Genomic DNA, 26,754 nt, shown 5'->3' on the forward strand with positions numbered 1-26,754 from the left:
CAGTAATGTGACTCGTGCTGGAAGTGACTCCATCAGCACCTGTGACGGGGGATTAGTTACAGTTTACAGAGCACCGCCTCTTCCCTTCTCTCAGTCTGCCCTAAGCCAAGTAGTCGTTCTCATTTGGGTGTCTGCACTGTTGGAAGCTACTGCAGTGTTTCCACGCAGACAGAGTACAGTGGGAAAGGCTTTCTCTAGCTGATGGATGGCTGTTCTCTCTATTTGGAGTATCTTACTGGTTATGTAAGCGACCTCGGGAGAAATTATCCTGACCCAGATCGGAGGATGCAGTAGTGCTTCAGCTGCAGGATTTCTTAGTCGTTAACACCACACTGCTGATGACAAAGAGCGAGTTGTAATCCTCACCACTGCCAGGGCTGAGCCAGAGCAGACAGAAAAATCGTCATTTGCTCTTCGGAGACTTGTTAGGTTACAGCCTCTGCTTCGTTCTGTGGTCTTGGCTTTTCTTCGTATACAATGACGACGCTGCAAGTGAGCTCAGAAATGCTTGGTTTGAGAGCCATTTGCCTGTGATTTTTGAAGACTGAAGAAGTATTTAGGCTAGATAAAAAAATACTGCTGAAGAATAAAATGGAAATGTCAGCTATACTTTTTGGCCTTTAAAGCCATGTCGTGGATTTCTGAGATTTAAAGATACTTTAAAATTCTGAAGAACAAAGTACGGTTTGTATTTTTCTGCTTCCTTTTTCTTTTGTCTTAATTTACATTTGGTTTTGCTTCTCAGTCTTAGGAATTAAGGTCACTGCCTTTTATAGATCTAGCCTTAGTGTTCTTAGTTGTAAGAATTTTTAACTGTTTCATTTGTTTAGAAAGAGATTTATTATGTGTATTCATAACACTGTAAAAAGATTAAAAACTAAGGTTAATTGTTTAAAGTATTACAGCAGAAGTGTTTCAGATTAGGATTGTAGAATATATTGTTTTAAGGGAAGTGAGGGTGTTTGTTTTCTGAGTTTTCTGTGTGTGTGGTATAGACTTGTCCCAACCCCCAACTTGTTTTCCAACAGTATCGTGTTTTTCAATAGACCTGCTTGGGTGGGAATTTGGACTTTGTTCTTTCAAGTCAGTCCAGTCTTTTTTTTTTTTTTTTGTAGACTAAACCTTGTCTTCTAAAATGTTGCTTAGGTTGTTTTCTGCTTCAGTATTTTCCTTTAGTGAGATTTATATCAGATTTTTGTAGTTAGTGAGGCTGATTTTTTTTTTTTACTTGAAAAGGAATTGTTAAATGTTAACCAGAGATTGTTAGAAACTCAGACTGCAGATATAAACTCCATGAATTTCCAGTTAAATGTTAAATGGTGAACTTTAACATGGTTTATTTGAGCAGCTGAGTTATGTTTGAGAGCTGTAGCTGATTTATTTTAAAAATGTTTTTTCGAGGAGGGCTCATCTGTTCGCCTCTTCCTCATGTGAATGGAATGTGGTGCAGCATGGAGCCCCAAACAGGATACAGTTGTTCTAAGCATTCTTCCTATAGCGTGGTAGGCCCTACTAGAAATGCAGGCTCTCGACTAAGTATTTTGGCTTTAGACTATCTTTAAAGCACGGTTAACACAGACAATGGGCCTTAAAAGAACTCTTACTCGATTAATAAAGTCAAAAAAGTGTTTTATTTCAAGTATGAATATTCTATTTTAAATTAGTGATTTTCATTTGGATTTTCAAAGGCTTTTTCAGCATTGAAATAATAGTCTTTTTGTGATTAGGGTTCTATTCTACTGTGACTTTCATCAGATGGTGGCTCATTGCTTCCCCTTAGGCTGTGGAAGTTCCTCAAAGAATGATATATCTTTAGAGTCTTGAATTACTTAGTTATGCATGAGTTCTAGTTTCTTTACATTCCAGTGCACCTAGACCCGTGAAATATTTACTACAGATTCATCATAAAAGCTGTAGGACACATTTGCTTTTATGTAAATATTTATGTTTTCGTTTTTAAGCTAATAACATATCTTTGAAATATGTTTGAATTAGCTACAAAAATTAATAGTGGTTACATCGTTGATTTGCCACTTTAAAAAATGAGGATATATTTTAACTACTTAGTTTTATATGTTGTTCATCTTTAATTTTTCTATAAAGTAGGAGCTCACATTTTTCAGGGTTGCTCATGTAATACATTTTGAAACATTTCTTTAACAACTCCTATAAAAGTATTTATCGGCACTTGGTGGGAAAATATTTGTAGTTTAAATATAGTTGCACATTTTAAAATTTGTACGATGTGGCCTTATGTGCTATTTAAGAAGCATGGTATACTTTTGACCTCCATTTGTACATGATTGTAAGTATTCATGTATCAGAAATAGAGCATTAAAACTAGTCTTTTAACATTTCTGGTAGCTAAATTCTGCCAATGGCTTTCAGTTAGATACCTTAAAATGAGCAAGTCTCATTTTATTTTAGCCTAGAAACTGAGCTTTTTTTCCCCTAACTCAGTAATTTAAATTGTGATAAGTTCGCCTGTTGAAATTTACCCTTAATACTCTGACCTACCTTTAAAAGCAAAGCTTTAGAGGTTCTCTTCACAAGAATGTTTTTCATATTATAAAATGACTAGGTCTCATAGGAAATGCAACCCACCTATATTATTTGGGTAAGAAAGAGGCACTCAGACAGAAGTTTACTTCTTTTTCAAATTCTATTTAATTGAATTGTATCTTCAGCTACTTAGATAATACCTTTTGTGGACCTTTTTGTTACTTGTAAGTTGACCTGACATGGTAAATGAAAAGAAAATAGAGCATTTGATAAAGTTCAAGGATTAAAAGTCCTCTTGGAAAACGTGCCAGTGTTTTCTAGTTTACTAAAAACTAAACAGACAAAGATACAATATGGAAAATGTTACATATTTCATGTCAATCGATCACATACTGGTAGATTTTGAAGTCTAAATAGAATAAATGCTCTTGGATTTCTTACAAATTTTAGTTACTCCTTAGGTAAAATAATGAGTAGGATTTTATGAGATGATAATTTTAGGAATTTTGTCTTGGTCAATGGAAAAGATTACATGGCAACAGTAGTAGGAGATAACTAAATAATGGGGGCCTGTTTGTTTTGAAAATATAATTTATTGCCCAAATAAAAATACTTTTGCTACACATATAGTACTTGAAAGGTTAGCCCTAGGACAGGGGAGGGAGCCTTTTACTGTGATTAGATTTTCTAATCATAAACACTGAAATTAAGTGGGGATGTCAGAAAAGTTTTTCATGTTATTTTAGTTTAGCAAAGATTTTATTTGTAAGTTTATAGCGCGGATACTATAGAAATATTCTCATGTGGTTTTGGCATTTTCAAAACAGTGTTCCAGACTCAGCAAATTGAATTGAAAGCTTTGAAAGGAATTTCTTACATATAGAAATTAACCTCTTAAGAGCCACTCTGAATCATAGATCTTGAAAAGTTTTTCCCCTGAGTGTTTATTAATTGCGATTAGCAAGATGTTAAATTTCTTTGAGACATAATAAGAGAAGGGGGAAACACACTGGCTTTGGATCTCCTGGGGATTTTTACAGTCTCTGCCAAAAGCTTTGGTTTACATCCAAACAGTCACACAAGTTGCCGTGTACTGAGAAAGATTTCTACATGTGCTATAGGTAATTTAGAAACAGAGGTGGTTGTTAATTTCATTTTCCAAACTTAGATTTTTTTTTTGGTAGTAAAACCGCTGTTTTTAAGGTGGTGAAATTTTGTTTTCACTTTTTAAGTTTTTAGAACAGTACCATGAATATAAGATACTTGGTTTTTATTCAAGCTGCTTCTGCTTCGAAAGTGAGTGTGACAGTCATAAAAAAATGCATACGTAGTACCTTTATTTCCTTCCTTCCTCTTCCTCTCCTGCGTCCCTCCCTGCCACTCCCACCCCAAGAAATGAGTGAAATCCTTTATGTAAAATATATCTTATTTAAAATAATCAAATGACCATGGATTCCATATCCACTTCACCCCTGGCCCCACGTTCTTGTGGTCGTGGTGGTTTTAGGTAGTGTAGTTCTGGAGAGAGAGTACTGAAAAGGTGGATTTTGTGTACTAATTCTTACCTCCTCCTTCTTTTCCTCCTCCCTTCCCCCATGCTGCTCTCACTGAAGCAGCTGGATTTTTATTTGTGCTTGGGGCAGGGGCGGGGTGAGGGTTGATAGTACATAGGGTGGAGTTAAAAGACCAGATGCATCCTGATCATTTAAAATCCTTCATGATGTGAGTGAGCTAGGAAAAAATTATGCATGTTTAAGTCATAACTACTTTATTTTATAAAGAATAATACTTATATCTTTTTTAAAGACAAGTTCGAGTGAATAAGTTCTCCTACCCAGTTTACTTTTTCAGAAGCAATCTCTTTTTTTCATCCTAGAAATTTTTCTATGCGTGTATACTTGATTATATCTCTGTTTTTAAATAAAAAACTGGGGCTTAATATACTGGGGTTTTTTTCATATCATCCCTTATAAATCTACTTCATTCCTCTTTAATGAATACAAAATACTATATTGTATGGATCAAAGCATTACTTTAGATTATAATATAAAAACTAATATTAATTTGTATCCTAAAAACATTATGATAATAACATTAATACGTTGTATTTATATATACCCCGTCACAATTTGAGGATGAAACTCAGAAAATAACCATTAAAATTTTTTTTTTTGCTCTCTTACCAGACTTTCAAACCCCTGGTTGAAAAAAGTATACCCAGTTCAATCACTGCTGTAGAATTCCTTGTAGATAAACAACTGGATTTTTTAACTGAAGATAGTGCCTTTCAGCCCTACCAGGTAAGAAATTTTAGGTTGCTTTTAAAAGTTAACTATCATTAAACCTGGCTGATGTTTAGATCTTCTTTTAAGAACTGAATTGTAACTAACATCTAGGTGTGCAAGGAGCCCAGTGCCTTCAATAAATTTCGATTATAGCATAAATGATTCATTTATCCAATCAACAAATATATCCTGAGAACTTACTATGAGCCAGGTAGCATTCTATCACTGGGAATACACAAGTGAGCAAAATAAAGTCCCTGTCATTCTAAATAATGTCCATTGTTAGAAAATAAAGGGTTAGATATTAGTATAACTTAGCTTTGTTTCCAGCTCCGAAGGTTAAGCATTGGATCAGTTAATGTAATTAAGTGAGGTTAGTGTTTACTATATGCATACATATCATTTTAGCATAATAGTAGTTCATTTTCTTTTTCAGTGGGAGTATTCTTTCAGGTTGTCATTAATTGAACAGTTCGGTTTCTAAATTATACTTCCCAGTTTTTGCAGTTTAAATACAAATACATTTGATTGGAAAAACGTTTTCTGGTAGGCTTTTTAGATTTAAATCATGTGAAGAAACTCATCAAAGTGGTAAGCTAAATGTTTTTGAAAGTTTCTAGTGATGTTCTATCAGTTAATTTTTAAAGCTATAAGTAAAAATGCACAGTTCATTTTCTTTGTAGATTTGGATTTTAGACTGAATTAAGTCTATATATTTTATGTTTTTTTATTTAAATGTTTAAAATAATATAGTAATTGTATTGAAGGAAAAGATGAGTGAACTAGTTTGACTTTTTAAAAAATGGAACTGAAAGTCAGCACTCCTGTTTCATTTCAGAATAGTTAGTGTTTTTCAAAAATAAAATGTAGAGGCATCGTTTCCATGGAAAGAAGAAGAACTTGAGTTAATGAGCAGTGATTTGTTGTGTATGAAGTTATAGTACTTAGGGAATTAGAGTAGTTACGAGCCTCTTCTAGTAGATCTACCAAAATGAGATGATAGTTCCCTCAGTTAAATATTAGTTCCTATTTTGACGTCTACATAGATGTACTTTGGTCTTTCCATGTTATTTTTCTTATTTTGTTAAGTGGGCTCGTTTTTGTACTGTTAGCTTTTGCTCTTTGTTTACAATATTTATTTGTAAATATTCATAGCAAGTCTCAGTTTAACAGTGAAGGTGTTAGAGCTTTTCTCTCAAGTTTTATTTTGTTTTGCTTTTAATTGTGAATCCATTTGGCTTACTATAGGTCTTATTATAATTTGTTTCATTTCTGACAATCTTTTCGTGGGAATTAGACTAGGTAAGTCTAGGTAAAATCAAAGGAACTTTCCAACTGTTAATGTTTTAATTCTGTGGTTGCTGATTAGCGCTCTGGAAATTTCAGCTTGGAATTGATTTAGAGAAGTGAAATTATTATGTAGAAATTACTTTTAAAAATAAACTGTTTTGCCAGGTTGCCTAAAACTCTACAACATGTTTATTAAAATTATAGTGATTGAAAGAATGTGCTAACATTTTATAGTTTGGGGATGTTTTTACATTTTAAACTGTTTTTGATTCTGATACTTCTATCATTTTGTTAAAAATAAAGGCACAAGAGCTAAAAGTAGATTGGTGAATTGTGTGATTGTCTTTGTTAGTAAGCTATTTATATTGCTCTGCTAGTATAGGTAAATTGACCTCTGACGTAGAAGGTACTGTATCTTCCAGAGGTGAAGTGATTCACTTAACATTTTAACCATTTGTGTTTCACAAATAATGTGAATTCTCAGTTCTGAAAAATGAGTAGTTACTCTAAGAGCACTTGATTTAGGGACGCGGCATACCTTAATTTTAGAATTTCTTTTTAAGTGTTAGTTAAGTTTTTCTGTTTGGTTTTTTTTTAGGAAGATTAGCCCTGAGCTAACTGCTCCCAATCCTCCTCTTTTTGCTGAGGAAGACTGGCCCTGAGCTAACATCCATGCCCATCTTACTCCACTATATGTGGGATGCCTGCCACAGCATGGCTTGCCAAGTGGTGCCGTGTCCGTACCTGTGATCCGAACTGGTGAACCCCAGGCCGCCAAAGCAGAAGTGCACACTTAACCCCTGTGCCACTGGGCTGGTCCATTAATTTTATTTATTTATTTTTTTTTGTTTGAGGAATATTAGCCCTGAGATAACATCTGCTGCCAATCCTCCTCTTTTTGCTGAGGAAGACTGGCCCTGCACTAACATCTCTGCCCATCCTCCTCTACTTTATATGTGGGACGCCTACCACAGCATGGCTTGCCAAGCGGTGCCATGGGCACACCCGAGATCCAAACGGGTGAACCCCAGGCCACTGAATCAGAATGTGGGAACTCAACCACTGCACCACTGGGCCGGCAAGTTTAGTTAGTTTTATGATGGATTGCAGTAGAGCTGTTTTGAATGTATTTCAATTTTTATATTTAGATTTTTTAATCACGTTAAGAAATACAAAAATATTTTCTCCAGTGTGTAAATGATAGGCACCTACTGTAATATTGTGAATGAAAATTTACTCCAGAGACCTACGATGGCTCAGTCAAGTTTTTCAAATTTATTTATTTAAATGAAATATAGACACATTACAGTTAAAGGAAGCAATTTTAGAGTTCGTGCAATTAGAGTGGCTTTATCCCAGAATGCTTTTCTTTAACCAGTTGTCCAAACAGTACATTAGGTTTTTTTGGCATCTTAAACATGGCAGCTGTTACTGGCATAGATATAGTAAATAGTGCCTGACATGTCTTAACCTTAGGATAACCCTATGTAAGTCAAAGGGAGTTTGGGGAAAATTGAACAAGTCTTTTAAATGGTCTCCCTGTTTTTTTCTCACTTTTTAAATTTCATGAGGCAGTTTCTTCTGAATCTGGGTGTTAATTATCCTTTATAGACTTCTTAAGTATGACGGGGAAAAAGTCTTGCTTGGAATTGGCATTTGTGTATAGAGTGATGAGTATACATAGTAATGTTTTAAAAATTACCACAAATGATTCTTTGCTGTGAATCTAATTAATGTTTTTATAGTGGGAATTCCCATTCACCATCTTTCTCCTTGACTTCTCAGTATTTTATTTTTTATTTTTATTTATTTATTTATTTATTTTTTAAAGATTTTATTTTTTCCTTTTTCTCCCCAAAGCCCCTGGGTACATAGTTGTATACTCTTTGTTGTGGGTCCTTCTAGTTGTGGCATGTGGGACGCTGCCTCAGCATGGTTTGATGAGCAGTGCCATGTCCGCACCCAGGATTTGACCCAACAAAAGACTGGGCTGCCTGTAGCGGAGTGCGCGAACTTAACCACTCCGCCACGGGGCCAGCCCCAACTTCTCAGTATTTTATTCTGTAATAGTATGCTCCTTTACTTTCCTTTATAGTTGCACTCTGTCAATTTATCAGAATGATAACATAGATTGTAGGGTGATGGTTAGGAAACAGATGACTTGGGATCAATACAGATCCTTTCACTTTTAGGTCACTGGTTTGAATCCTGCATTTATCTCTGAATGATTTCAATGCATTGACTATGAGATGGCATGTTTTAAGTTAGTTCATCAGTCAGTTTTTTAGGTGACATGTAGTTGGGGGGACTGAGTGCAACTGTCATAGAATGTAGTTTTCAATATTCTGAAAGAAAGTTGAATGAGGAGAAAAATCAAACCAATATCTTATAGACAATATAATGGATGCATATTAATTAGGTCACTGAAGCAGCATACCATAGTATTGTTCATTCTGTTTTTTCCTTCCTTATGCGCACAAATGAATTTCTGCTTCCTCCTTTTAAATTTCCTGATCATGCCTGGCCACAGTTAATTTTCTTTGAAGTAGAGGGGGAAGGGAAAAGAGAGGAAGTAGGAGGGAACTCTGCAGATTCTGCTGTGTCTTTCAGCTGGCTGAGAAGAAGGAGGAAAAAACAAATTATTGATTTTTAAAAATGTTTCTTTAAGAGTTTTGGAATTTTTCTTTAGTTTTGAGTTAGTGTGATTTCTGTAGTATTGCTTTACTTTGGAAGATGATTAGAGAAGTTTTAAAAAGCTTTCCATTAAAATTTGAAGTTTTAATAAATTCATATAAAAACAGTTTCATAATGAAATGCGAACATTGAACTTTTAGCATGATTTTGAAATCATCTTGTCCTGGATTTTGGCTTCTGGCCATGCACACATCTGCAGTTTTCAGGTTGGTTGCTTCATAGAGGATATAGAAGAGATTATTTCTTACCTGAAAATTGTACATGACTCATATCAATTAAGCTGGGTTGGTCTGGCTTGTTAGTCCAGTATTTTTTAGAGATCACAATCCTCTTTGCTTTTAAATGTAATAAAGGAACAATAAAAAGGGCACTAGTTTAAAAACATTAGAGATTTTAAGCAGAATATGCTTGTTCAAAGTTATACCCTTTTTATCTTATTATATATTAAAATTCATTGTAGTAATGAAATATTTTCCCTAGAACAAAGTAGAATCATCCTAGACCTGAAGAAATGATCCTATTTGAAGTTCTGGGTCATAAAAAGCTGGTAAAAGTTTAGAGATAAGACTATTAATACTACAGTTGTTATCATCATAGGATATAGACATTATGCTACTAAGTATTAGATATAGTACTATTGTGCTGTGAATTGGTGGTTGAAGGAAAAGGGAATGGGTGGAACAGACCTGAGTATTTTCTCAGTATCTGGACTAAAGATTGCTTAAAGACTTAAACATAGAAGAGTCTTACATTATTTAGTTAATGAATATGTCTGGACTGTGTCAGATGTATGTATCTATCATTTCTGTAGTCCTTCAGTGAGAAAGTTGTTTTCCCACTTTGAGTCCATTTTGACCCACAATTTTTCTATCATTGATTATATAAATTTATTGGCTGTGGGTTCAGGATATTCCTAAGGTAGTTGTTGCTTAACACATCTGATTTACTAAAAATAGCTCAAATGATTGCCTAGGGTAAGTTACCAGTTTAGAAAGTGTAATGTAGCAGAGGCATATATTTTTTTCCTTCTAAATTTTTGTTATTGTCCTATGGAGTTTGGAATTGCTTCACAAACAAGGTTGAGAGAGTGTGAATGAGGTGAAATTTAGTCCCCAGTTAGCCAAGGTGGACCATTAACTGGTTGGTTGGTTGTTACTAGCCAAATATTATATTTTGTGGAATTAAATATTTGACATAAGTGAGCCACCGACAAGTTTGAAAATCTTGTTGGTAGTAATTTGGCGTATAAGCAGATTTATTCCCCAGGGAACTTTGATGATGTTGTTAATAGTTTACAGAAGGAAATAAAGAAAACTTCATGTTAGTATTGCTTTGGTGGATTGAAACAAGACTTTTTCAAAATTTTCTTTCTTCTTACTTCAATTTTGTAGTACAGATATATTACTTTAGAGCATTTTTAAACTATAACATTCCTATAGAGCAAATGGGAATTTGACCAGATACAGCACTTATTAGTATAGTTATGTAAATGTTTCTCTCCCAGAATTCCTCTCAGTTTTGTTCTTTTCCTGGTATCAAATGACAGCTCTCCCATTAATTTTACTAAAAGAAAATAATAAATGACTTCCAGAAACTACCAAGCAAACTGTTATTGTTGTTTTTAAGATAGAAGTTAGATGTTTTTGGCAGTGATGACTGAATTTGGCATTAAGAGATATGTTTTATAGCAATTTATAAGAAAGACTGAAAGCACAACTCCTGCTGGGATATAAGAGTGGAGTGCACCCAGCCCTATTCCCCCAAGAATGAGAGCGTCTGCAGTGTAGTTAAGAGAAGAAGAAACAGGCACAAAAGATAGAGGGACTAGTGTTCTACTGACTGTTGACTCACTTGATTCTTCCCCAGAAAGGAGACTTTGCTTAGACTCTACTTCCCTTTTACTTGCTCTTTAAAAATTTTAATATCTGGCCTTGGAAACATCCTGACTTCATTCATTTAACAGTTATTTAAATTCTGTGCTCTCCCTATTGATAGCATCCTGCTAGGTGCTTAATGGTTTTTAAAAGTTAATAAGTCATAGTCTTTTTTTTTTTTTTCCCAAAAGGAGTTTATAAACCATGACAACTTACATAAGAAAACAATTTCTGGGGCTGGCCTGGTGGTGCAGCGGTTAAGTGCACACATTCTGCTTCTCCGTGGCCTGGGGTTCGCCGGTTTGTATCTCGGGTGCGGACATGGCACCACTTGGCAAGAGCCATGCTGTGGTAGGCATCCCACGTATAAAGTAGAGGAAGATAGGCACGGATGTTAGCTCAGGGGCCAGACTTCCTCAGCAAAAAGAGGAGGATTGGCAGTAGTTAGCTCAGGGCTAATCTTCCTCAAAAAAAAAAAAGAAAAGAAAACAATTTCCTTGAAATAGACTTTATTTAAGGAGCCAAAAATGCATAGTAAAGACTTTAGGAATACAAAGAAAGGAGAAGTATTGAAAGGGTTAAAGAAGTCTCATGAAGGAGTTAAAAGGTGAATGGGATTTATTTGAATGGAGGTGGAAGTGAAAGATAAGGAGAGTAGGGCAGACATTTGGCACAAGGGATAGCTGGATCAACAATGGGAGGAGGTGGATTTAGGGGACAGTAGAATATAGGCCTAGCTAGAAAAGAGAGTTTGATTTTGAATAGTAGATACCATACTAGATAAATAAGTATTGTGGAGTCAGATAAGAGGAAAAAGACTGCTAGATACAGTTACTGAGTGACTTTTATCTTGTAGGCCATATGAATCATTGAAAGCTTTAAAGCCAAGAGAGTAACAAAATTTTCTACATAACAGTGGCGTCTGGTTATTGTAATATTTCAGAAGCAGCTAATTGATTGGGTCTTGAATAGAATCTTTTCTTCTAGAAAATCCATCTGGCATAATGATTTAAGAGCATGAATTTTGAAGTCAGTTCACGCAGACATGGTTGCAAATCCTAGCTTTGCCATTTGCTAGCATGTGACATTGGGAAAGTCTAAAGCATTCTAAATAAATGGTTTGCATATCTATAAGATAAAGATACTATATACCTCAAAGTTGTTAGGAATTTTAAATGGAATGGTATATTAAAGAGTTTATTACTACTTAGAAACTGCTCAATAGAAGGTAGCTATTTAAGACGTGTTCTAAATTTCCCTTTTTGTAGATATCTTAAACTTTTTTGGTAGATATTTGAAACTTCTTTCTCTTCCTACCATACACAATCATTGGACATTTCTCTGCCACCATCTGCACCTCTCACTTTTAACAATCTGTCTTATTTGTCTTCTCTGGGACTCCTACCATTATTTCTGCACCTGGTGCTAGATAAACTTTTTCGCTGTCAATACAAACCACGGTCAGTGTGTAACAGAATATATCTTTGTAGTAGTGTTTCTTCTCTCCTCCCTCCCTTTTTAAGAAGTGTATTCGGATAAGAGTCCATGGTGACTTTTGAAACTTATTTTGGGAAAATGATATTAGAAAAGATGCAGAGCCTATTATGGTATTACCCTCCACAGCACACCCTTACCTTTTTTCCCACAGGGAAAGTCATTAGCTCCATTTGCTGCTGATAGTTATTTTTATCTCAAAAAGTGTAGGTGATATTCAGCAAGTTATGGAATTGTTTTATTGTTTGGCTCTGGAGATAGTACCACCATTTAGAAATCCTATAAGCATTGAATAAGAGTTGGGCTAAATGACTTTTGAAGTTCCTTCCCAACACTTAGAGCCATAATTCTGTGAACTTGCTCAGTGTGGAAGAAGCATTTCTGACCAACATTAACCTAAGCAAGTTAATCCCTGACTAATTATTTTAATCTCAGGGATAAAAGATATTCAACCTAAATCTAGGTTTATCTCAAAAGAGAGAACTGTTGACTTCAGGCAGTGCCAGATGCAAATCTAAATTTGCAAAATTGAGATAATAGGATTATTTGGATTAATAGTACTTAGAGCTTTCCATTCTGTATTTTTCTATATCTGTTTCTGAATTATATTTTGACAGAAGTTGAGCACATTCTCAGTTAGTCCCTGAGTTTTTTCCCTTTTTCATTTCACTTTGCCTTCATATTAGCATTTGATTGAAATTTAGAGGCTCTTTGTTGCCATAAAGTCAGAAAAAATGAGAACTGTGAGATTGTAGGATATACACTGTGCCAAGAGTGTAAAAACTACAGGATCATAGCCATAGCTGTGAAACTGATTACTGGTGGATTATTGGCTTGGTAGGATCAACATCTGTGGGCAGGCTTTGGCCTGGGGGTGGCCTAGAAGATGAGGCCAGAGCAGGAAGCTGCTATTGTGTAGTACTTGGCTTTATTCCATTTCTAGTCAAAAGTGACAGCTTGCAATAGTGGAGCCAAGACGAAGCCTAGAAAGTAGGATGGACTAAAAGAAAAGGGGAACCAGTAGCTAAAACAGAATCCATGTACTTCCTTATTTAAGTAGGCGTTTTAAAATTTAAAGTTGGTAGATCATGTTTTAATATTCAGTAATTTTGCTCTGCATTCTTTTTAAAGTACTCCTTTTATCTTCTACCTGCCTGATTTTATATCGCCGTGATTTCACAATAGTTGGGAAACATGCTTATTAAGGTCCCACAAATCGGGTATGTTGATTTACCCAAATGCATATCTGTTGCCATTAGAAAGGGAGTTCTTCATTTGTAAAAATTGGTTGCAAAACTTGGTGTGCTGAAAATATATCCATGGAGTCCAGAAACGTGTTATTTTGACTGAAATTTGGCCCATGTATGAGCTGTTCTGCAGTATTCAGATTAAAAACATTTATAAGTCACAGTCTGCAATAGTTTTCTCCTGGTCTCAAATCTGCTATGATCATATGCTGAAAAATCTGCTCGTCTCTTTTTTATTTTTTGTGGCTGCTGTTATGAATTTAAAGTATGTGAATTATGCTTGTAGACATCAGATTCCAAAGATTGCAAGCCATCACTAGTTACCATTGAGAAAAATTTTCTAGTTCCCTTTCTGCCAATCAAAAGAGGTTGATATTATTTATTTATACCTTTTGCCCAGTTGCAAATTCTTACTAAAGCACAGCCATGTTATTTAAAATCCCAAAATCAAAATTTTATTTCAGTGTTGTTAATATTTTCCATATGTAAAGTTCGACAGTTTCCAAAATATTTCCATGTGCATTATTTTAGTTAATTCTTATGTCAGCCTTATGAGAAAAACAGATTGTATTGTTATCTTAATTTTGTGTAATGGTTTCAAGATACATATATTAACTCTTTGAGAAGTCTAATTTACAAATGAATAATAGCAAAAATAGAAACCCACTTAAACTAGATTAAATAAAGGGATGGGGGATATTACGATACAACAGGCAATGTCATGGACATCTGTAGCAGGAAAGTGTAGCTGAACCTTATTCAGAATGGAATTAGGAACTAGACTAGAAAGTCAGGAACTCAAGTCACGTAATCTTTCTTCCCCCCTTCCTCAATCTCCTTTCTACAGACAGGTTTCTTCTGCTTACTCATAGCTTTTGCTTCTCATAATGCTAGTTTCCATGTGACTCTGCTGTGTCAGTGTTGATTCAGTGCCCACCTGCCCCCTCTCGTTTACAAGACCTTTTAGATCTAACATTTGTGTTTTCTTAGTAAAATTAGAGATAGAGAGTATAGAAGAATGAAAGGCTAAAAAGAGAAGGGAGAAATATGATGAAGGGAGAGAATAAATAATAGCAATTTTTATAGACAAAGAAAGTGAGGTTTAGGGAAGTTGTGACTTGGCATCTAGGTTCACACAATACACCTAGTGGTAGTCTAAACAGACCTTGAACCAAAAGCTTAATTCAAAGATATTTCTACTATATCCCTCTGCCTTTGTGAGACATTAAACAGGAAGTGGCTCTTATTTGCACATCATTCCTTTCTTTGATACTTTGTTTTTTTCTTAGAATTGACATCTTTCCTAAATATAACATTAAATTTTTCCTTAATTTTATTGCCTGCACAATTTCCCTAGACTTTTCAGACACTAGCATCAAGCTGTACTCCAAATTTGTGCTTAATTTTTGGACTCATTTGTTCTCTAGGCAGAGAATCCAAACAGATTAAGATGTTTTACAGTCTCCCTATCTTCTCAGCTGCCTAGTTTTCTGTGTTGTACATATAGGTATCCTGAAGTCCTAGATTTGCTGAGAGTTAAAATTGAAAAACGGTACTTTAAAATAAAGCCCTTTCAGCCTCTAGCCAAAAGGATTGTGTCTAAAATCCAAGTCTTCCTAGGCTTCAGACTAAAAGCAAAACAGGACTAGCCCGTAGTCAATATGTAATAATAAGGACTGAGGGCTGTTTTTTTCCATATATTTGAGGGCCTGCTGTGCTGTATTCAGGAATACCTTGCCTTGCATAGATAGAGTTTATAATCTAATGGGAGAAACAGACATAGAAGATTGTAAATCTAAATGTAGGCAAAATGTAGTAAATTGCAGACACCAGGGAGGTGTGCGGAATCCACTGTTCTTAGAATAGGTGACCACTGAGTTGTCTCAGGAGGAATATAAATTAGCTAAGCTCTAGGACAGCAGGGTTGGTTAAGTGCATGAAATCAAGTGAATAAGCAGAATGTGTGTAGGATGGTCCACTTGTGTACACTCTAACCATTTCTTTCCTGTGAACGTGGAATGGTGATGAGAAGGAACTTTCTTAACCATTTTTGGTTGGGTCAGCCACCTGACTGACCTCAACCTCATTGTCCTCATGGAGTAGAGGAATAACGACATTTGTTAAAAAGAAGCAAACAGTAAAACTTACCATTTTAACCATTTAATTATACAATTCAGTGGTATTACAGGTATTAAGTACATTCATAATGTTGTACAACCATCACCACTCTCCTTTCTCAGAATTTTTTCATCATCTCAGACAGAAACTGTATTCATTAAACAATAACTCCCCATTTCCCAAGACCCCCCACTCCCCAGCCCCTGGTAACCTTTGTTCTACATTCTTGGTCTATACTTTCTTTGCCTATTCTAGATACCTCATATAAATGGAATCATAGAATACTTGTCCTTTTTGTGACTGGCTTCTTTCACTTAATATAATATCTTCAAGTTTTACCGATGTTGTAGCATGTGTCAGAATTTCATTCCTTTTTATGGCTGAATAATGTTGCATTGTCAGCCTATGCTCATGAGTGTGTGTGCACGCACGTGTGTACACATTTTGTTTACCTATTCCATTTGTTGATGGACGTTTGGGTTGTTTCCCTCTCTTGACTATTATGAATAATGCTGCTAGTCTCACCTTTCACTTCTTATGGGTATATACCTAAGAATGGAATTGCTGGAGCATATGGAAATTTGTGTTTCATTTGAAGAAAAGCCAGACTATTTTCTACAGCGTCTGTACCATTTTACATTTCCACCAACAAGGGCTCTAATTTCTCCATATCTATGAGAACACTTGTTATTTTCCATTTTCTTAATAATAGCTATCCTAGTGGGTGTGAAATTCTTTGCCTATTTTTGAATTTGGTTTGTATGTTTTGTTGTTGACTTTAGAAATTTTATCAATCTGTTATCAGATATATGCTTTGCAAATATTTTCTCCCATTCTTTGGGTTGTCTTTTCTCTCTATTTACCTATTTTTCTTTTGTTGCCTATGCTTTTAGTATCATATCCAAGAAATTATTACCAACTCCAACATCATGAAAAATTTCCCCTAAGAATTTTGTAATTTTAGTCAAATGTTTAGATCTTTGACCCATTTTTAATTAATTTTTTTGTATAGTATAAGGTAAGAGTCCAACTTAATTCTTTTGCATGTGGATATCCAAGTTTCCCAGCACTATTTGTTGAAAAGATTTGTCCTTTCCCTTTGAATAGTCTTGGCATCCTTGTTGAAAATCAGTTGACCATTTATTCTAGAATTTATTTCTGGACTCTATTCTTTTTTTCTCCTTTTAAAGATTGACCCTGAGCTAACATGTGTTGCCAATCATTTTTTTTTCCTTCTCCCCAAAGTCCCCCAGTACACAGATGTATATTCTAGTTGTAGGTCCTTCTGGCTCTGCTGTGGGGGATGCTGCCTCAGCATGGAATGATGAACCGTGCTAGGTCCACTCCCAGGATCCTAACTGACAAAACTATACTGAAGTGGAGTGTAAAATTTAACAGTGGGCCACGGGGCTGGTCCCCTGGGGTCTCTATTCTATTCCCTTAGTCTCTATATTGTCCTTATACTGGGGCCACACTCTTTTGATTACTTGGGGTACCACTTTTCACTTTTTATAGCTTCATAACTAGTCCAAATGATTGTTAACCCTAAAAATAAATCTTATTAAAGTATATTCTTCTGCTTAACTGTTCAGATTTTCTAAAGCACTTGATCAGTCTTTGGAGTGTAACTCCTATCGTGTAAATTATTAACTGCCTTTTAGAGAAGTTATGTTTTTAAGAGTCAAGGAAAAAAGATTTGGTGATTACTGAACCATAACATATAGTCACTCATTTATTGCTATGAGCCTGTCACTCTGCTAGATATTGGGAATTTATTTTTATTTTTTTGGGGAAGATTAGCCCTGAGCTAATATCTGCTGCCAATCCCCCCCCCCCATTTCTTTTTTGCTGAGGAAGACTGGCCCCGAGCTAACATCCGGGCCCATCTTCCTCTACTTTATATGTGGGACGCCTGCCGCAGCATGGCTTGACAAGTGGTGCGTAGGTCTGCACCCGGGATCTGAACCAGCAAACCCTAGGCCGCTGAAGCAGAACATGCAGACTTAACCACTGTACCACTGGGCTGGCCAATACTGGGAATTGAAAGACAGATAAAATACTTGATTCTCTTTTAGTTCAAAGGGAGAGACAAAAATATAATTATAGCAACATAGCGGAAGTTCTGAACTAGAGATATGTTCATAGTGTTCTGTACTGTGGCCTCAACTGATGCAGTAATACCAGATATTTGCTTGGTTTTTTTCCTTGGTTTTATTTTTTCCCATAAGACAAGAGTTTAGAAGATGGCAAAGAGATAAGGAAAGCTAATAGTGTTTCTCAATATGGTACTATATTAGGATTCTCCAGAACCTATAGGATATGTGTCTATGCAAGCCAATAGAATGTGTGTCTATGCAAGCATGTATGTAGAGAGAAAAGGGGTTGGGGAGAAAGTTTTAAGGAATGGACTCGTGCGATTATGGGGGCTGGCAAGTCTGAAATGCACAGGACAGGCCAGCAATCTGGAAATTCTGGCAAGACTTGATGTTAAGTCTAAAGGCAGTCTGGAGGCAGGATTCTTTCCTCTTTGGAGGACCTCATTCTTTTTTCTTAAGGCCTTCACGTGATTGGATGAGGCCAATGCATATTATGGAGGCTAATCTGCTTATTCAGAGTCTACTGATTGAAGTGTTAATCACATCTGAAAAATACCTTCACAGCAACATCTAGACTGGTGTTTGGCCAAACAACTGGGCACCATAGCCTAGCCAAACTGGCACATAAAATTAACAGTCACAGGTACTGTTGATGTTGATTGTTTGCTTTGTAGTGAATTGTAGGAGAGTAGGCGTCTCTGGCTTTGGTATAGTTAAAAGACTTTAGCAGCTTATCACAGTCATTATACTAGTGGAAAAAAATATTCCCACACATTTCCAATCCCCCCCCCCCCCCCCTTATTTAGAGCTATTGGACTGTAGATTAAGACGACTGGAACAGTGGAAGCCTTCAAAGCAATCTTGTCAAGTCAGTTTAGAAGTAAGTGTCAGCAGACAGTGACCTGCCAGGTACTGCTGACACTGTAAATGTGAGAAAGTATCATTCTTTTCTGAATGTTACCATAGCTCTGCTTGCTCTTGAGTCTCATTGCTGTAATATTTTTTCCTGGCTATCCATGATCCCCTACCAATCCAGTCTAATTTCAGATCAGATTCTTAAATCACTCACACATTCCCTGAGATCTTTAGACCTAGTTATTTGATAAGGGTTACTAATTATAAATAGGCAATATCTTTCCATCACATTTGCACTTAAATATATCTCTCAAATCTGTAAGTGGTATAAAATAATAAGGGATTTTTTTTAAAAAAATTCAATGTTTTTCTAGATGTTCTTTGCCTGGTAGTCAGGTAGTCTACATGGAAATAACATGTTATTGTTCCCAATTAATAAGCCTTCTCCCCTCTGCCATTTGTGGAATAGCCACTTTTAGAAATAGAAAATTTTGTATAATAGGGATGAATAAAAAATCTCTTCATGTATATAGAATCTTTAAGCTTAAAAGCCTTTAAGACATTATCTAGTATGTAGACTCTAAAAACACAATACCTGAATTACCTCAGAAGGACAGGTTTTTATTATTTCTCCCACATCCATTCCTATTTTCAAGGAATTAAGTTCCATCACATATTAACAATTCCTTCCAATGCTTAACAGAGGCCACTATTGAGAGTTGTTCTTAATGTTTATTGCTTATGTTATATCAGTTAGGCATACTCGCATCAGTTAGTAGCATCTGACTGGCATGTTGTTAGTGTTATGAAGGATTGTGAGGCTCTGGTCTGGCCAAAAGTGTGTTTAATTCATCTTGTTTACCAGCAGCACTATAAAGGAGAGTGCTGAACTACTGATTTGTTTTTATTGGTCTTGATCACTTCCTAGCTATATCTCTTTCCCATTCTGTCTTGTTCCAAAAATAGGTATAAATATACATATTTGTAGTTATATTTTTTATGAGTTCAATTTGGGTGATGGCACAACTTGGGTAGCTCTGTCTTTTGCCCCAGAACTCCAGGAACTTGAGAGTGTCCAATTTAGTGCTAATGTTAGTAAAATAAGAAATAGTTTACAAATTAATCAAATCTTAAACTATAGAGAGAAGAATCAAAATCAGCACACAACAGTTGCCAAATTTTATTGAGATTCCCTTTTAAGATATCTAGTCATACACATACATGCTCATAATATAAAATGTATTTTCTTAGGGAATTTTGACTTGTTGGGGGGGAAGTTTACATCTATTAAAGTATTAAAATTTGGTAACAGAGCAGCAGGCCACCTTGGACTCAGATCTGAACTCTTCTGCTTACTGTGTGAAATGTTGGGCAAGGCATATAATCATTTAATTTTTGATTTTTCATCTATGAAATTAGGTATTTAATACCTGCCTCATGATAGTGTTGCCACTGTCTATGAGATAATGTATACAAAAGAACTTTGTACCTTATAGAATTTTTGTGACAAAGTGAATAAATATAGTAGGAGTTCGGAAAATGAAAAGGTCTGGTTGGGTAAATCTCAGTTCGTGCTATGTGTACTTTGAAGAAGCCCACTAGAAGTAATTGTCTTTTAAACCCTGAGCTGGCAAAATAGATGTCATTCATAGACTTTACCACCTCACCAGTGGGTCACATAATTGGTGAATTTCTTACATTCTCCTAGTTTTCACTTCATTTTTTTCTAGCCAACATACTTCTCCTGTAGTATTTTATTTTGATCATTCTTACCAGCACCTTGAGTGCCTAATGCCTTTGTTTTTATGTCACATCTACCTTTTAATTTCCTATTTGCCCATTATTGGTAGCCACTAGTCACATGTGGCTATTTAAATTTAAATTAAGTACAAGTAAATTAAAAAATTCAATCTGTCAGTCATAGGAGCCACATTTCAAGTACTCAAATAGTCATGTCTGGGGCAGTGCAGGTATAGAACATTTCCATCATCCCAGAAAATTCTTTTGGAAATTCTTGGCCTAAGTGCTTAACACTGCAAGGGAAAACTACATCCATGTATTTTGGTGTCAGTGTATTGTCTCCAGTCTCAGCTGAGCCTTTAGTAGCAGTTGGCATCCTTTTCTGTGCTCCTTGTGAGCTTCCATTTCCTGAAGCAATCATTCCAAATTATCACTACTCAGCTAAGCTTCCTCTTTTTCTCTTAGTAGACGACCTTTCTCTACAGCTCAGAGGAAATTGAGGTTACAAGCAGGAATCCCTTTAACTTCCTGTCCTTATACCTGTCTTGCACCTTTCCTCACCTCTTTTTCTCTTGTCTCAGAGATGCGTCTTCTTTTTCTATGACTAATTCAATTTTACAAATATTTATTAGGCTCCCGTTATGTTCCAGGCACTATTTCTAGGTACTTAAGGTACAGCCATGAACAAAACAGGAAATAAAATTCCCTACTTTTCATATAGCTTACCTTCTAGTAAGAAGAGACAGACAGCAAAGTAACTATTTTAGTATATTAGAAGACCATAAATGCTGTGGAGAAAAAGAAAACCTGGCAGGAAGTGTTAGCTGGAACAGAAAAATGGAAAGTCCCTAAAATGAAAGCAATCAAAGAATAGCAGAGAGACAATTATTATGGAAATTGGTAGGAAAGAAGTAAGAAAGGTAATAAAGGTGTATTAAATAGGACTTTCTAAGCTATTATAAAGACTTTGTTTTTTGTTCTGATTAAAATTTTTGTGAAAGCCTTTGGAGGGTTTTGAGCAGAAGAGTGATGTGATAAAACTTTTTTCCCTAGATAATTTAAAACATATACAGACATAGAATAGTAAAACGAATTCCCAGTACATCCAGCTTTAGCAATTACCAATACATGGCTAATATTGTTTCATCTTACTGCTCCTCATGTATTATTTTAAAGCAAATCCCATGTATATTATTTCATGCCTAAATGTTTCTCTTTATGCTTGTATGTTTACATACATAAATTAAAAAGTGTCTATATAGTCAATTCCAATTATTCACAGTAGTTATGTTCTAAAGAGTTACAAGTTCTCAGAAACATCAGGAATAATAGAATTAAAATATCAGATGTTTACTAATTTGCTTTGTCATCCTACATTATGCAACTGCCAGACTAACATTACCCCAACAGTATAATCATAAAAAACAGTCTAGGGGCTGGCCCCGTGGCCAAGCGGTTAAGTTCGCGCGCTCCGCTGCAGGCGGCCCAGTGTTTCGTTGGTTTGAATCCTGGGCGCGGACATGACACTGCTCATCAAACCACGCTGAGGCAGCGTCCCACATGCCACAACTAGAAGGACCCACAACGAAGAGTATACAACTATGTACTGGGGGGCTTTGGGGAGAAAAAGGAAAAAATAAAATCTTTTAAAAAAAAAAAAAAAGACAGTCTAAATTTTTTTTTGCACTTCTTTTTATCTTTAGGGTATCTCCTGCTAGGAGTATGTTCACTCATTTTTTGTGTGTTTTATAGTCTTGAAATTGTTCTTCTCTCTCCCTTGTGTTTTAAAAGGCTAGTCGCTGTCCTTGTGCTCCAGAATCCATCTTCAAAGACGCTTTGCTCCATTTAACATACCTTAAACCTATTCTTCATTGTTTTTCTTTTCCTTCATTACATAAATAAATTCAGTTCTCTACATTCTAATATAAAAAAATAAATGAAGGTTCTCTCATCACACCCATTCTAGTTATTGCCTTATCTTACTCCTTTGCTTCATAGCTAGACTTATTATAAATCTAATCTGACCTTTTATATTTTCTTACCTCCTAATAACATCTCCAGTTATTGTAGCCTGTCTTCTGCCTCCACTTCCACAAAACTGATGTTGTTAAGATTACTAATAACCTCTTAATTATTAAATAGATTAGTCTCCATCCCTGTCCTACTGAACCCTTGCATTTAACACTGGATCATAGTCTTGGAAATTGCTTCCATGCCATCTCTTTTTAGGTTTCCCTACTCTTTATCAGCCATCTTTGCTGATTGTAGTTTTGATGCTAGGTAGTTTTCCACAGTCTTACCTTTTGATGTCTTCTCATTTCACTACTTAGCCTAAGCAATGTCATATTTCCAATGCTTTCACTATCATTTAAAACTCTATCTTCTGAATCTATAACTCTAGTCCAGACCTCCCTGCTGTACTATCATTCATTTAACAATTGTTTGTGTAGCATCTTCTATGTGCCAGGCACTATTTTGACAAAAATTCCTGCCCCCTTGGAACTTAAATTCTAGAGGAGGCACAGTAGATGATAAATATAATAATAAGTAAATGATACAGTATGATAGACAGTTTAGTTACTGCTAGGACAAAAGGAAAAAGTAAAGCCAGGTAAGAGCAATTAGGAATGAAGAGGGAAGAGGCAGGTTAGACTACAGTTACTGCACTGCATAACAACATTTCAGTCAACGATGGACCACATATATGATGGTGGTCCCATAGGAATAGTACCACATAGCCTCTATATGTAGTAGGCTATGCAATCTAGGTTTGTGTAAGTACACTGTATAATGTTGGCACAGTGACAAAATCACCTAACGACACATTTTTCAGAGTGTAGCCCCATAGTTAAGCAATGCATGACTGTATTAAATAGGGTGCTCACAATAGATGTCACTGACAAGGTGAAACCCATATATTCTACCGCACAGTGTGCTGAATTTCAGCACTCAGACCTTGTCTTTCTTCCTAATCATTCTATATCCTGGCGAAGGGTGTAACCACATCTACGTTGTTTATATCACGCAAGATTTGGGAATGTTTCATGTACTTCTCTTGCCCTTATTTATCGGCCTCCAAAAATTGCTGATTCTGGCTTCTTAACATTGCTTATGTCCATTCCATCCTCCTCATCTCTATTTTAAGGCTTCCATTTTCACCAGGCTGGATTATTACAGAACTCTCCAAATAGGGTCCTTCAGTCTTCCTATTCCCTTGCCCCCATCCAATCCATACCAGTGTACTTAAAAGTTCTCCACACATGCCATACTGTTTCATCCATCTGTGCCTGCACATACATTTTCCTCTGCCTTGAAAGCCCTTCTTTTCTGATCTCCCGTAGCATGGTAAGTTACCTTGCATTTTTTAAGTTTCAACCAAAAAATCTTGGTGTCCATGCTTTTCTCAAGTTTCAACTTAAATATCTCCTCTTCCGTGTTACTTTTCCTGATACACCTAACTAGGTTATCCTTCCCCATCATCTTTGTCTCACCCCTGTATCCTCTGTTAAGACTCAGTTTAATCTGTGCTTGCAGTGATTTGTGTTAGTCTCTATTCCAACTGACTCTACAGTCCTCAAGGGCAGAAACTCTTATATGTATTGCCAGTCTTTTGGCACACTAAGTGACAGCTGGTGTTCAAAATGTTGTTGAATGAAATATATTCCTAATATGTTTGACTCATAAGAGAGCCTGTTAGTCCCATCCTCAGAGACTACTTCAAACATAATTCCAACAAGCTGTCTAATCTGGTTTCCTCTCCCATAGCATATGAGAAGCCAAAGGGAAAATTTTAAAAAGTGGCATGATGGTAGATTGGGAGCTTGACAGCACAAGAGGTTACAAAAGAAACTAAAGAGTAGTTACAACTCAAATTTTTGTCTCTAGGACAGTTTGGTCTATATGCAGCCACACTTTACATCAGTCAATAATTATGACTATCATAATATAGTAATCAATAATGATAACCATGAGTATTGATGAAAAGCTTAAATTCTGTTAGGATGTTATTTAATGAAGGAACTCTATTTTCATTCAGAATTTCTAAGATTTTGATAAATTTTCTTATTTCTATAAATTATCTTTAAAAACTCCATTTTTTGTAGACAAACTATAATAAGCATTTAATATACCTCATTCGGTTTATGTTCTCTTCCCTTTTTTCTAATTAGATTTCCTAAATAAGTTAAATGTATCCATTTAGGAATGATTGGAAATCATTGTGAAGTACATTGTTTATACTATTTGCTTTAACAGTACTAAGATACTCTTGTATTATGATACTTTGGAATTGTAGCTTTAACTCCCTCCTTTTACCTGAATAACAACACCTTTCTCATGTATTTGCATTTTCTCTACAATAGGCCCCAATGAAGACAACAGATAGACTTAAAGAGGAGTTATATGATAAAAGACCAAGTCACATGGCAGATCCAAGTCTTATCAAGTTACAGGACTTGTTGATTATTTCATTTTCCACTATACCTATCCTTTCCGAGAAAAGAGCAGTATGGTACAATAGTTCTTTCAGTTTATACGGTTATCATTTCCATAGCAGTATACTGGAAATAGTGAAAATCACCTCCCAAAGTGTGTGGCGTGGCATTAGTTTTGAAATTATCTCCCTTACATTTTGTATTTTTCAAATAATTTTTTTACATGTTCACTCTGTATAATAAGGGTAGTCATTGACACAATCATATGTATACTCCAACTGAGTATTAGTTTGTACCTCGGAATTGTTTTTAGTAGAATACTTTCCAAAAAATATTATGCAACCATATAATTTATTTCCTTCTTAGGTTGAACTCTGTCTTCCCCCCCAGGACAGGGGAGCACAAAGTAGAGTGAGACTGCCATAGGTGGAGTGCTCATCCAGGGCAAGGAAGTTGGGTTTTTGTTTTATTTTTTTAAACGTGGGCTATTCTGAAAGAATATTTTCAGTTGCTGCTTTGGAAAACATTAAACAGTTCCCAGGCCTTCCTGAGTTTGTTCAGTTGTAGGTTTGAGGAAGCTGCAGTTAGTAAATTGTGGTTGGCAAATGCTGTAAGCAGGTGACTCAATAGGTTGAACTCATGATGACTCAACTGTATAAAAACCCTGCCGATAAATAGCTTTGAAAGAAAAATTGCCTTCCAAACTGTTGAGCTGCCATAAAAAGTTCAAAACTATTATTAAAAGTATCACAAAGAATATTAACATGTGGCTTTAGAAGGAAACACATTTTCCTTCAAGTGGTTTTAAAACTTTTACTTAATTGTTCTGATTTTTGCTCTGTGGTAATTCTGAGAGGAGAGGACTTTACACCAATGACACTTAGCAAGTTCTAGTTAAAAATGCGAAAGTGTTACAGGTCTGCATAAAGTTTATTCAAGACAATATTTTTTTGAAAGACCAGTTTCACTTGGGAGGTTAGCAGAGAAACCCAAATGGTAGTTATTTTTAATTAATAAAATAAAAATAATCTAGTTAGCCTTTTATTCAACCTTGATATAACTGAACAAATAAAGTATGATATGTAATTGTTTTCTTATGATTTGATATAAATAGGACACTTATATTAATATAGTATGTCCCATTCCAAAATCCTTTTTGATGATTTGGTAAATTAATTATAGCTGATATAGAGTCTGTTTATGATATCCCTTACAAATCTTGGAATACTGTATTCCTGTGAACTGGTTTTAATTTAGCAAACGTCATTTTCTGTATTTAAAATAACAGTAAAATAATTTGGTTAATTGGGTTTCCTTTCACTTTATGTCATCATTTTACTAATATAAGTAAATTATTGAAAACTCAGCATTAAAAATTTAGATTCATGGATTGGAAAAAGTTTATGTGAGAAGGACTTTGACGTTAGGCAGACCCTTGGTGATTTGCCTTCCAGCCATGTGATTTGTGGTAAATTACCTAATCTTTGAATATGTTTTCTCATCTGTAAACTGGAGAGAATAATGTCAATATAGTAAAGAGGGTTGTTAGGATTAAATGAGGTTAACATTTGTGAAAGTGCTTCTCTTCTGTCAATTAAACTTTTTTTATTGTTTACACTGATGAGTAAATGTGCTTATTCTTAAATAGATACTTTTTAAAGGCTGGAAATAGATTTGTCCCATAAATCATACAGAGTTACTTTAGGATATATTTAAGCTATAATAAAACCTAAAGATACTACTTATATAGGATGATTGAAGAGTGGTAATGCCAACAATCCAGAGTCTTTTAAATTTTGGTTTTGTAATGTTTTGAAGGGTAGCAGATATGACTTTCATCCTATTGGCTTCATCTTGTTTAACTCTGAGCAAAGTGAGAAAGCCTGAAGATTGGAGGTGCTTTTTTTCAGGGGTGGCAATATAAAGATGAGCTTTATAAGAGTGAAGGGACAGCTGGCCCAGGATACATAAAATAGATAATCTGTCTGTGAATAATTGGGAACTGATGAAGTTTGGTTTTGTGTGCATCACATTGGTTTTCTTAAATTGCTATATTGGTGAAATACTTATAAAAATGGACGTTTACTCCTCTAGCACAATATCTGAAATGCCAGATTGTTTTCACA

The 26,754-nt window shown here is 35.4% G+C and overlaps 1 protein-coding gene across 5 annotated transcripts in view; it reads left to right on the forward strand.

The window, feature by feature from the left end:
- JMJD1C (jumonji domain containing 1C) overlaps positions 1 to 26,754 on the forward strand; it is a 288,010-nt gene that overhangs the window by 202,304 nt on the left and 58,952 nt on the right. For 3 of the 5 annotated variants that reach the window (XM_046649100.1, XM_046649075.1, XM_046649091.1), the window contains one exon: positions 4,689 to 4,802. In XM_046649100.1, coding sequence (XP_046505056.1) covers positions 4,689 to 4,802 — 114 coding nt within the window. Of the gene's footprint in view, positions 1 to 107; positions 685 to 4,688; positions 4,803 to 26,754 lie in introns of those variants that run through there. The other 2 variants (XM_046649087.1, XM_046649083.1) reach the window with 2 other exon arrangements.

The sequence above is a fragment of the Equus quagga genome, chromosome 2, assembly GCF_021613505.1.
Source record: "Equus quagga isolate Etosha38 chromosome 2, UCLA_HA_Equagga_1.0, whole genome shotgun sequence".
Lineage (NCBI taxonomy): Eukaryota > Metazoa > Chordata > Mammalia > Perissodactyla > Equidae > Equus > Equus quagga.